The sequence below is a fragment of the Halichoerus grypus genome, chromosome 2 (genome assembly GCF_964656455.1).
Source record: "Halichoerus grypus chromosome 2, mHalGry1.hap1.1, whole genome shotgun sequence".
Classification (NCBI taxonomy): domain Eukaryota; kingdom Metazoa; phylum Chordata; class Mammalia; order Carnivora; family Phocidae; genus Halichoerus; species Halichoerus grypus.
The window spans coordinates 207,371,911-207,383,950 of NC_135713.1; the positions used below are offsets into that span (position 1 = coordinate 207,371,911).

Here is a 12,040-nt window from a genome sequence, read left to right on the forward strand (position 1 = left end):
GAGAGAACTGCCTGCCTGCCTGTTGCCCTGCGGACGCCTAACCTCCTCCCTCCGAACCACCGCGGGCAACAGGTGGCTTGCTCACGGCCCAGCAAACCCCAGCTCCTGAGTCCTGGACAGAGAACGCCACTGCATGGACAGGAAGTCTGTGGGCAAGGCCGAGCGTATAGGCCCATCTGCAGTCTGTGCGTCCCATGCCCGCAAGCAGCCAGAGGGGCTCAGCCCTTCGGCGAAGCTGCCGGTGTGTGTGTGTGTGTGTGTGTGTGTGTGTGTGTGTGTGTGCATGCGTGTTGGGGTGTGGGGAGACCCATCAGCCAGGTGGGCTACTTTGGCTCTTGACCACTTTGTCCCTTGGAGCAGTTCACAAGTTCTAGGTCCGTCCAGAGTCTAGCTTGGCTCGCGAGGGGCAGGGAAGCTCTGGCCAGCGCTCAGGGTTCCTGCATCACCCACTTCCCCTGGTTATCTGGGAATGCTCATACTTGAGTGGAGGGAAGGGGCCTGGGAACCCCAGAAGAGGGGAGGTAACCAGGCATTGGCCACGATCCAGTCAGCGGTGACGTGGCAAAAAACAGAACAGGGTTGTTTGGGAAGAACAAGGCCAGGCGGCTTGGGGCCCTGCCTGGCTGTGCGGTGGGACAGTGCATTCAGGGGGAGGGAGCGGGACTGCAGGGGAGGCGAGGAAGAGGGGGTTACTCTGCACCCCAAGCCCAGTGTGGCCTCACCCCGCTGGGGCATCCCTTCCCCTCTCTCTGCCTCCGTGTCAGCTGCACCTGTGAACTGGGGAGCCCCGCCATGTCCCAGTGTCAGCAAGGGGTTGTGGGACTGCCGAGGGCACAGTGCCACGCAAACACGAGGCTTGCACGGCCCTGCCGGTGGGGGTCCCTGGGCGCCCCCCGCCCCGAGGCAGGTCGGGGTGGCATTGGCAAGCTTGAGAAAAGAGACACTCCACTCAGACCACCGTCTTTCTTCACTCTTTACTGTGTAAAAATAAACTCAACAATTCATGTCGTTTCAGCAAGAAAATGAAAAAAAAAGCAATACCAGTAGAAATAGTGCATTTCCAGAATTGCTGATGGGAGGTGGCAGGTCCCATGGTTTTGACCCATTTGATACCCAAAAGGCTGCAGATCATATGAAAAATGTACAGCTTTGGTTAGCAAATAATGAAAAAGTAAGATACATCGATTCTCTTTCATATTATACAATATATACATTATAACAATATCAACCAGAGGGGGTTTGCTTTGTTGGATTTTTTTTTTTTTTTTTTTTTTTTTTTGGCAAATAAGACAAAATTGGGACTCTAAGTATTGGGCTTTTTTTTTTCTCCTCAATGACTTATTCCCCTTCAACAAATTGCACTTAAGTCCACTGTGCATGGAAGTGACACATTTCCCATCACTAGTTGAATAAATTTACACACTGTGTTTTAAGAGATGAAACCACGGCTGTGTCAAGCCACATTTTGGTTGTCATGAGAGTATAAAGGATATTATCCTCTTTGTGTTACCAACACGTAACCCTAGCTCTTCCTACCAGGATTGGAACTGATCATCAAGTCCTTGACTTAAGTCAGCTCCGAGGCGAAGGGTCCACCGTAAGTGGCCAGTTCGCACCCTGGCCCCCAACACCTTTGAGCACAAGTGGCCCTCTTTGGAGCTCATTGGAACGACTGAACCTCATGCCCACAAGACACCCCCTTGGTCTCAGGTCCCAGGGCTGGTGACAGAGTGATCTTTGCAGTCTTAGAAAATAAACTGGGAATCTACAAAAGGAAAAGAAAGCATACAAAATGTATCTCTTTCTTCCAAAATACACGCTTTCAGTCCTACGTTTTGGCGGAGCCTGAAAGTATTTTCCAGGGAGATAGAGGTTGATTTAATTTTATAGGTTTGTCCTTTTCTTTCATAAAAATACTCTTGTTTGGTAATAAACTTTTTCTTCTACAGTAAGAGAAATAATACTGTGTTATCAAAAGCAAGAAGGCTTACGATTCCAGTGGGATCTAAGCCCCAAGGGCCCGGAGAGCCTCCGTCAGCAGCTCCCCCACCTCGGACACCCAGGGAGCTGTGGGACACCAGCTCAGCAAGAGCTAACACCGCCTCAGCAGTGCTGTGTGTCTTCTTATTTTATAAAACGGCTTACCTGAGATAGGCATGTGTTATTCAGTGCAAGAGGGAGCGTCGATCAGATTAAGGAGGAGATGGGAGACTACGTGGATTAGATTTGTGGCTGTGTCATCGACCTTCCTTGGGGCCGGCAGAGTGCCAAGTGTTAACACAGTGAGGGAGTCAAGGGCTTGGCACAGGCTCCAGCTAGGGGCGGGAAGGGAGCCGAATGTCAGCTTCTGTCCCTGGCACTGCGGGGGCATCAGGGGAGGGCCAGGAAGGTGAACAGGGCAGGAGGCCAAAGGGACAGAGGCATAAGCGTCTGGGGTATGCTCTGCCCGTCTCTAGCTAGGGCAGAGGATGGCTTGTGGTCCTGAACGGACAGCTCCCACCACGGCCGCCTGGGGCGGAGGGTGGTCTGGGGTCCGCTAGATCGGCAGGGGCTGGTGTGGGGTGCTGGCAGGAGAGCACCCAGCCCCCTGCGGGCCTCGCCTAAGCAAAAGCCGCGAGGGGGCTGAAGTGAGGGGTGGGGCCGACCTGGTCTAGAGGGGTGATTCCAAGCTCTCGCTCCGTCCCAATCATGGGCTTTGTTTAGGCTCCTTGTCAACCTACATGTGAAAAATACTTCGTGGTGTGTTTGGGGAGTGGGGAGGAGGGAGAGGGAGACTGATCCCTCCCTTGACCTCCCCCGACACCCTTGGCTTGCTTCTCCAGCCATTTTCGGTAGCGACGCGGATGGTCACAGGACAATGGGTGGCACTGGGCACACGACACGGAACCAGAAGTTCATGCAGGCAGGGGGCACACATCAGACCGAGGGAGCAAGGGACGCGCCACCCTGAGGAACATGCAAACAGAGAAGATCCCTGCAGATCCAAAGATGCCACAACCCGACGGGCTTTGACGAAGCACAAGGGTCTCAGAAAAAGCCACTGTTGAACCACAACACGCAGCGCGGCGCCCGGCCCGCACCCTCTGAGCAAGAGCGATGCGTCACAGGACGGTGACCGGGTACTGTGCACACACCCACGTGGACACTAACACAGAGACACCAACACAGACGCACACAGATGCACTAGGTTTCCGACGCAACAGGGACCTGTGTGTGAGGAGACAGGTGCCCCTGGAAGGAACAGAAGACGGGGACACCTGCTCCTCCCAAAGAAATGTCTGCAGCTGTAGATGAGCCAGGCAGTGTGGTAGAATTTCTAGAAAGACTTGCCAGCCTTTTGCTAATTAGACTCCTGGTGACAGAGTCCAGGGTGCCCTCAAGGCGTGCGACCCCCAGATGGTACGACAGAGCAGGGAGCCCACCTGGGGCACGGCCCGTCTTCGTGCACTTCCTCTCTCTCTCTCTCTCTCTCTCAACACACATGCACACACAGGAACACACACGCACGCGCGCACACACACACACATTTCCCCTTGCCTCGGAAGGACTAGAAGGAAATGTATGGGTGCTTCTCATGGGGGAAAATAAAGTTCAAGGTTCTGGACACTAGTCGTGTCTCAGTGTCACCAGCTGGTGACAGGTTGGGGGCTGCTGCAGGACTGGAGCCCTGTAAAGAAGGGGGAGTGGGTTTCAGGCCCCAGCGCTGGCTGGGGAGTTCCGCGTGGGAGGCCTCCCGAGGCCCCGCCCCCGTGGAGGACTCACCACGGCCAGCTGACCTGGGCCTGGGAGCGTGGGAGGAATATGGCTGTCAAAATTAGCTCGGACCTTCTCATCCACTGGTCCAGTTTCAGTGTCACTGGTCCTAACTGGCTGGGTCTCAATCAGAATGTGGGTTTCCTTGTCTAAAAGGTCCCCTGTCGAGCTGACCCATGGATGCCTCTGGTCTCCACTGCAGAGTTCAAAAGGGAGGGCCGGGAAAGCCTGGCTTCCTGGGCTGGGGGGGGACAGCCCCCCTCTCAGGGGCACTAGTGGGCAGCCGAAAGGGAGGGATGGAGCCCACCCTTGAAAGGGTGCAAGACTGTGGGCTGGAGACCCAGTCCTGGGCCAAAGCCAGAGAGCTGGGCATGCAAACCAGCTTCCCAGGCCCAGCACTGTCCTCAGATGCTACGCGCAGGGGCGCTGCCTGGGCACTGGGTGGGGACTGCCCACTTCCTGAGGCCAGCCGCACCCCCCCCGCCCCCCGGCAGCCTCTCCCTGTCTCACCACCGGAGAGCACAAGGTGCCATCCCAGGGCACAGTCGGAGAGAATCCGCTCCTACTACGAAAGAGAAACTCTCTGTGGAGAGGACCCCCAACCTCAAACCAACTGCTACAAGACATTTATTTTCCCGGTAGAGAGAGAGGTGGCTCTGGAAAAGGTTTGCAAAGACAGACGCGCGTGCGGAGGAAGCCGCGCAGCCCCGAGGCCTGCGGGCAGCTCACAGAGTTGGCAAGTACAGACATTCGACCAGTCACAAGATTTCCCAACACCACGGAGGAAGAAGGAAAGGAGACAGCTCATTCTGAAAGAAAGTGCCTCCCCCCAGAGACACACTCGCCCCCACACACACATCCTCACCTACGTCTGCCTGGCCCCATGTCGCAGCTGCAGCCGAGGGGGAGCGCGAGCGGGGCAGGCCTGAGACCAGGCACGGGCTCCTCCAGGGAAGCGGGGCCTCCTCCTGGGCAGGAGGGTAGCCTGGGCTGTGTGCATGTGCGTGCGCGTGCGCGGGTGAGGGCCTTGAGTCACTCCTGGGGAGAGGGAGAGAAGAAGACACGAGAGGGTCATCACCGCACAAGCAGGGGGGAGGCGGGCTGGCAGGCCCGGGGGGCGGGAGGCTCGGCGGCAGGAGCCTCAGTTGATCTGGCGACAGGCTTCGAATGTCCACTTGGTAGCTCCCCCGTAGATCTCGATGTGGGACTCGGCCCAGGCAATGACGTTGCCAGAAAGGGCCTTGGCGCTGCAGGTGGCCAGGTTGTATACCTCCCCGGGGGTCAGCTTGCGGTCCCAGATGTTGAAGTGGGCCAGCTCTCCCACGAATGCTTGGGTGGCGTCGAACCCGCCACCCAGGGTGTCCTTCAGAGAAAAGCAGAGGGTGAGGGTGGAGGGGGCTGTAGGGGCGGGGGGGGGGGTCTCTCGAAGGGGGCACGTGTCCGTGTCTGCCCCATCAGGGGCTCTCACATCCACCTCGTAGTACCCTTTCATGTCCTGTCTCTGGGTCTTCAGCTATGCACTGGTCCCCCTCCCATGGGGAGCCCAGGAAAAGGGCCACTACTGGCCACCTCTGTCCTGGATGCAGAGCATCTCCCGGGGACACCTGGACTCTGCCTGACGTGCGGCCTGTCCCTCGGCCAGTGAGGGGGTCAGCTGGGGCCATGCACCACCATGAGAGCAGGGCCTTGGGGGAGCCGCTGCTGCTCTCCCTGCCGGGACGAGCTCAGATGTCACTCTTTGCCGAGCCCAACGGGAACAGAAGGTCTGGGACCCTCCCACCTACGCTTCCCTCTGGGTGCCCAATGGGAGACAAACCACTTCCAGGAAATAAATTATGCATCGCTAAAGGCAGACTGGCTTTCCCGTGCCAAAGAAAGTGTCGTTGCAGCCCCCGAACATTGGGACCAAAGCCCACTCCCACTTGTGCAGGAACCTAGCCCAAACTGCTAGAACCTGCTTCCCTTGGCTCCTTCTGGGAATGTGGGGACCACGTCCCCCTCCGACCTGCTCCCTCCTTGCTCCCCCTTGCTCCTGGTCACCCACCCTGGTTCTCCTTCCTCTGGTTCTGGGGCTCCTCCCCCTACAGCCAGCACCCCTGCCGGCCCCCAGGCCAGTACCTGCTCCTGGCCCAGCACCAGCACCCCCTGCGGCTTGATGGGGTGATAGGGTGCCAGGTTCTCGCCGTTGCCACCCTGGGTGCCATCCTGGTAGGCTTCCCAGACCCCGTCCCGGGTGGTCCAGGTGACGCAGATGTGGTGCCACTGGCCGTCATTGATCACAAAGGGCAGCTTGGCCACCTGGGAAGGAGGAGGACACACATGACGTGACGGGTACGGGGCACAACGCAGATCAGTGATCATCGCTACTCACCACGTCAGCCGTTACTCTTCTGATCACGACGTTTAAAATAAATACCAAGAGCCATTACTGAATTCTCTCAGCACCTGCCCCTGTGACCTCATTGTCCGCCAGCCCCATCCATCGATGGATCATGGAGTCACATAGGAAATGTGACAATTTGTCAAGGGGCCCCTAAGATCGATCTGAATGTACAATGTCCTCACCCCTCCTCAGCCGCCTCCCACTCTGCTGGTCTACAAAACCAGCCCTGGGAGGGAGAGTCCCACCGCTGGGGTCTCAGCTCACTGCTGCGGTCTGGGCCTCTCTGCTCGCCTCCAACACGGTAATTGCCAGATCTGCGGGGTCTACACCCGCACGGTCTCTGCAGAGATTCAGACTCAGGCCAGCCTCCAGCCTGGGACTCCCCTTCCTCTCTAGCATTCGGGGGGGTGCGGTGGATGGTGCGGCAGACAAAAGGACCCGCACACCCTTTAACTTGGGGACATGGAGCCCAGAAAGGAACCACCCTTTCTGGTCCAGGCCTCAACAGCAGGGGCCTGGATTCCAATTCCCAGCCTGGGTTTGAGATATTCACTACCAATGCTGCCACAGACGCCAGGGAGCGGAAGGCCGGCAGCTCATTTCACAGCTTCGGAAAAGGCTCCTGGGAGGGAAGAGGCTGCGCCCTCCAGGGGCTCATGCGCATCTGGCCTCCTCCCAGGGGTGAGGGGTTGAGCAGGATAGACTTGGACTCTGGCAGAATCTCTGGGGGTACCTTCACCACCCCTAGCGCATCTGCGGTCCTCCACATACAGGAACAAAGCCAGTTCGGAGGCGAGCTAGGGGAGGAGGAGCAGGGGTTCGATCGGAGGGATGCAGCACCCTCTGGATCATCCTGTGCCAACCCCCACCCTGGGAGGCCTCTGTCTGGGAAAGTTCCAGCTTCACACCGTGCAGGGAGTGTGGGCAAGGGCGCCCCTCCTCCCCGTCTTCCCCTTCACTTCCCCCCAGTCCTGCCTGACGGGCCCTTCTGTGCGGGGGGCATAGCAGCATCTGTAGCTGCAGATCTGCCCCAGGGCCGGGGGGAGGGGGCCTGGGGGGCCTCACTGTGCTGTCCTACGAGTCCAGAGGGCTGGGGGCTCTACCTTGTCGTTGATGAGGATCTCCATGGGATTGTTGCCCCACTCGATGAGAACCAGCTCGTTAGCCTGGCCCGGCACGGCATAGGAGAAGGGCGTGCCCACCCCAGGGGCAGCGCTGGACTTGAGCCACATGCACACTGTGAAGGCGTACATCTCCGGCAGGCTCTTCTTCACCTTGGCGTACATGTAGTTGGTCCGCAGCGGGAACGTGAGCTGGAACTTGTCTCCGGGACGGTTGTCCTTCTGACCTGGGAAGGACAAGACACAGTCCTCATCTGCACCTCAAAGCCCTGGTCCCAGTCGGAAACATGCTCCCCCCTTACCCGCCCTCTAGCTCTGGGAAGCGGAGGAGCAGACTTATCTCCATTTTATAGTTGCTGAGAGGGAGGCCCAGCGGGGTCAAGTGCTTTGCCCTGCCCAGGGCACAGGGCCAGAAAAAAAGAGCTGACCCACGTTCTCTGCCCTCACTGCTCAGGCTCCCACATCTTGCCCCTGGGGAGGCTGGGATGGGGGTGGGGGGACCGTGGTGGGCCTGGGCAGAGAATGGGTCAGTGCACACCAGATAAACCGGCCCTTGGTGGTGTGGCCACAGAGGGAGGTCTCCTCCAGCCCCAAAGAGGCTAGCTGCCCCCCAGAGCAGCCCCTTCAGCAGACCTGATTCCTGGATGCAGTTCACAAATACTCCTCTCGGATTCCCACCCAAGACAAGCAGGCCCCCGGTGCCCAGCTCACTCCCCTCGAGGACGGGACATGCTGCAGTCCCTGGTCACTCTTCTGACCCAATCAATGAGCCCTGAGGACTCTGGCTATTTCCAGAATCCTATCTACCCCACAGGCAGGAAAGATGCTCTTCTGAGGCTCTTCTAGCAACTCTGCCTGGAGCCCTGCTGAGAGGGTAGGACAGCAGGGGTGGGGAGTCATCCCTGGAGCCAGGGCCCCCTAAGGTGACTGCTTTGAGGACTATGTCACTCACTCTCAGGGAGAGCTTCCTCTGTGTTTCCTGAAAAATCGGGCTCCTGGCCTGACAGCCTCCCTTTACACAACAGCCACCAGCTCCCTGCCTGCCAAAGATGTCTTGGCGAATGCTTGTCTGCCCCCTCTCAGCCCACACGCACTGTAGCTGTGGCCCTGGCTAGGGTGTGACCGACTCCAGGCAAAACATTCCAACCCAGCAGTGGGCACAGGCACCGGGCCCAGAGCCAGGAAGACACACACCTGCAAGCTCCTGGGTGTGCTCGGGGCTTGCCAGGAGTCCAGAAGGAAACAGGCCCCCAGGCCGAGAATTATTTCTAAAAGGCATCCTGCTGGGCCAGCAACCCCCCATCCATTCAGGTATCAGGGAACAGCAGGCCTGGCCCCCTCAGTGCTCCCCCCAACCATCTTGGACTTGTATTCCCGCCCTCACCCCCATGCACGCCTTGGAGTAGATCCAGCCCCTGACCTCTCTAGGGGATGTTTTTCATCCCCCCCCCCCAAGAAATCTCTCCTCCTTTCCTCCCCCCTCCCTCCCCCATCCCTTCCCCTGATCTGTTTTTCAGTTACATAACGTGCCTTAAGATGGCACTGTTTAAATCCATCCGGCACATTTTGCGGTCCAAGAAGGGTCACGTGGCCCTGCTCCAAGCCCAGGAACCCCCCCACTTTTACAACCTTGTTTGATTTCTGTGACTTCAAGCCTGAGCCCAGCTCATCTGTGAGCCCCGGAGTGCAGGTGGGGCTGGCCAGAGTTGGTGACCCAGGAACCACAGGACATGCAAGATGCCAGGGCTTGAGTCATTCAGAAAATAAAACCACAGGGAGGGGGCTCACCTGAAGGGGGTAACCCTGAGATCCCCAGAGGACAGCAGGGGTGCCATGGAGGTGGCAGAAAATGGACCATCCCCAGCCTGCACCCCATGCCCTGCTGGGGATGGGGACCGGCTAGAGCCAGTCTTTCTTATCAGGGAGGGCTTGGGAACGACACAGCTACGGTGCAAACTTACTGAAGATTAAAGAAATCAGACTTGGAAAAATCCTTCCAGTGTGTGTGTGTTGGGGGCGTGCAGCCGACACCAATCAATCCCTTCCTGGCTCTGCTTCCCCTCCCTCCATATGTTCCCAGCCCAGGGGGCCCCAGCCCTATCAGAAACACCGACTGGAAACCCCAAAACCCAGGGCAGGGATTCAGGAAGCCGGAAGGGGCTGGAGGGGTGGAGGAGCTTCAGGCTTTTACAGCCTGGAGCGGAGCTATTCAGGAAGCCCGGAGGTGAGGCAGGGTCCCGCTGGCCCAGGGAGCCTCGCAGGCAGCACGAGGCCCCCCCCCACGCCCCCCCCATCCCGGCCCGTTACCTTTCTCCAGCTCGCTGATCCGCTGGTGCAGGGAGGTCAGGGCGCTCTCGATCTTGACCCTCTCCTCCGTGTCGTTCTTGGGGCCACCCTTGCCCTCCTCCAGAGTGTTCACCCGAGACAGCACCTGCCTCTCCAGGTCATCGAGCTTGCTCTGCAGCAGATCTTTGAGGCTGTTGGTCTGGCTGGAGGAATTGAGCCGGCTGTACTGCTGCGGGGTGCAAGGGCGGGGGGGAAACCACACGGTTACGCGCGGAGCGGGGACGTGCTGGGAGGCCCGCGGCGCGGTCCCCTCAGGGCGAATGCGGGGGCGGCCTGGCGGGGAGCTCGGACGAATGGCCGTCTGCTGGGCCCCGCAGGCTCCGGGCAGCCCCGGTCGGGCATCAGCGCCCGGCCGAGGCGGGGGTGTGAGTGTGGGGCCGGGTCGGGAGTGGGGGTGGGGCAGGGCAGAGGGGCGCACGAGCCGGAGGGGGAACCGCGGTGCGCGCGCGGACCTCGAGGTTCTCCAGGCGGGTTTTGAGCGACTGCAAAGTTTGCCCGAGTTGGCTGAGCGTCTCGGCGGCCGGCGTCCGGGACAGGTCGCCCATGGTGTTCTTGCCCGAGCCGGGCTGCTTGCGGCCACCGCCGGCCCGGGCCTCGCCGGCGCCCGCGTCCAGCGTGCTCTGGCTCTCGCAGCGGCCCAGCTTGGTGGTCAGCTCGCGAATGGTCTCCTTCTGGCTCAGGATGGTCTCCTTCTGCTGCAGCACGGTCTCGCGGAGCTGCAGCACGTTGCTCCGGAGCTCCTCGGCGCCGCCGGCGGCCACGGACGCGGCGCACATGTCGGCGTCCACGGGCACCGAGGTGCAGATGAAGCGCGTCGGCCCGAAATCCTGGGCCGCGCTGCCCAGGAGGCAAAGGGCGAGCAGCGCACAGGTGCGCGCGGCACGGCCGGCCGGCATGGCTGCGGGCGCTGGGAGCGGCGCTCCGGCCCGGCTCCTGGGGCTCGGCTCGGCGGGGCTCGGCGGGCGGCCCGCGCTCTGGGCGCCGCGCTGCTCGGCCGCGCAGTCCGCACAGCCGCGCCGCCTGGCCCTCACTGCCGCCCGCGCTGCGGAGCCCGCGCCTTTTATGCCGCCGCGGGAGGGGCCTCGGCGCTGCCGACGTCAGCGGGGGAGGAATCCCGCTTTAATTGTCTGCGGCCCGGCCCGCGGCGCGGGGCGGGGGTCGTTCGGGCGCGCGTGGGGGCCGCCTCCTCCGGTCTCTCCCCCCGCCCCCACGCCGAGCTGGCCTCGCTTCCCCAAAGGCTCCGAGAGCCGCGGGGGGGGGGGGGGCGGGCTGCGACTATAGGATGGGCCACCTGCATGATGTCCCCAAATTTCCGACGGGGCTGCGGGCGGGTGGGAGGCCGCGGCCGGCTGGGGAGACAGAATTCGGTTCAGCTCGCTTGGCCCCACAGAACACCCTCGGGGCCCGGGCGGGGGGCGTTCAAGGCCGGACCGGGTCCCCAAGGACTCAAATCGTCTACACTCGTGTACCGGGTGAGGAGCGCTGGGGAGCGGAGCCTCGCACCGCCGCTGAGTCCAGAGAGGGGGTCGCGGGGCTGCCGCACGGTGCTTAGATGCCCGTGTGGGGTTGAAATGCCGGTCTACACCCTGGGTCTGAGGACTTCTCCACGACCTCATTCCTGGCTCCCCTGCCTCCCTCCCACAGACCCGGGGCTTTGGGGACCCGGCTAGGTCCCGGGGGAATGGCAGCACCGCTCCCCGCCCGAGCCGGCAGGGCGGGCGGGCACTTCTCGGATCGAGCCTTTCCTGCCAGCGGAGCCGGTCCGATTCCGGGCAGACGGCGCCGCCGGGCTGGACGCTCCCTGCAGCCCCGGGGGAGGCGCTGAGCCGTCTGTGTCCGTGTGCGCCTTGGGCTTTCTGGATTCCATGAGCCCCAGCTCGGCCCACTTCTCCGCCCATGGCAAGTGGGGAGGGGTCCCGGCCCTCGGCGGGGTCGTCCCCCGTGTGGAGCTCCCCACACGGTGGCACTTTACTCATAGTCACCCCTGGCCCCCCGCCCCCACCCCGCACCTGTTGTCTGAGTAGCGCGCGCCGCGAGGCGAGGCTCCCAGATTCCCGTCCGGGTTGGGACGCCCGGTTCCGGGCTCTGGACAGACCCGAGCCGCTGGCGCGCCCCAGGCGGTCAGAGTTCCGAGCTCGGGCTCCAGGTGACAGCAGGAGCCCGGGCTAGAGCCGCGGTCCGGGAGGCCGCGCTGACGCCCCAGACCCTCCCCCCCAAGTCGGGGCGCTGCGCTGGCGGATCCCCAGCCCGAGGGACCCACAGGCAGCTGCAGGGTGCGGGGGCTGGGCTGCCGCCCCGCGGGTGCGAGGCGCAGCCGGCTTTTTTTGAGAAACTCCGGTCTCCTCCGTCTCTCTCGGCGGTCGCGTCCCCCACCCGTGCCCCCGGGCGCCCCACCGCCGGCGTTCTTTGGGCGCCTCAGCCCTGAACCTTCCCGGAG

The 12,040-nt window shown here is 61.4% G+C and overlaps 1 protein-coding gene across 1 annotated transcript; it reads right to left on the minus strand.

The window, feature by feature from the left end:
* Positions 1-960: 960 nt before the first annotated feature.
* Positions 961-10,644, minus strand: NPTX1 (neuronal pentraxin 1). The gene is made up of 5 exons (XM_036067403.2): positions 10,056-10,644; positions 9,565-9,772; positions 7,240-7,484; positions 5,872-6,051; positions 961-5,116 (listed from the first exon to the last, which is right to left on the minus strand). The coding sequence occupies exons 1-5, from the start codon at positions 10,497-10,499 to the stop codon at positions 4,895-4,897; spliced, it is 1,299 nt and encodes a 432-aa protein (XP_035923296.1). The 5' UTR covers positions 10,500-10,644; the 3' UTR covers positions 961-4,894.
* Between the last annotated feature and the right edge of the window lie 1,396 nt (positions 10,645-12,040).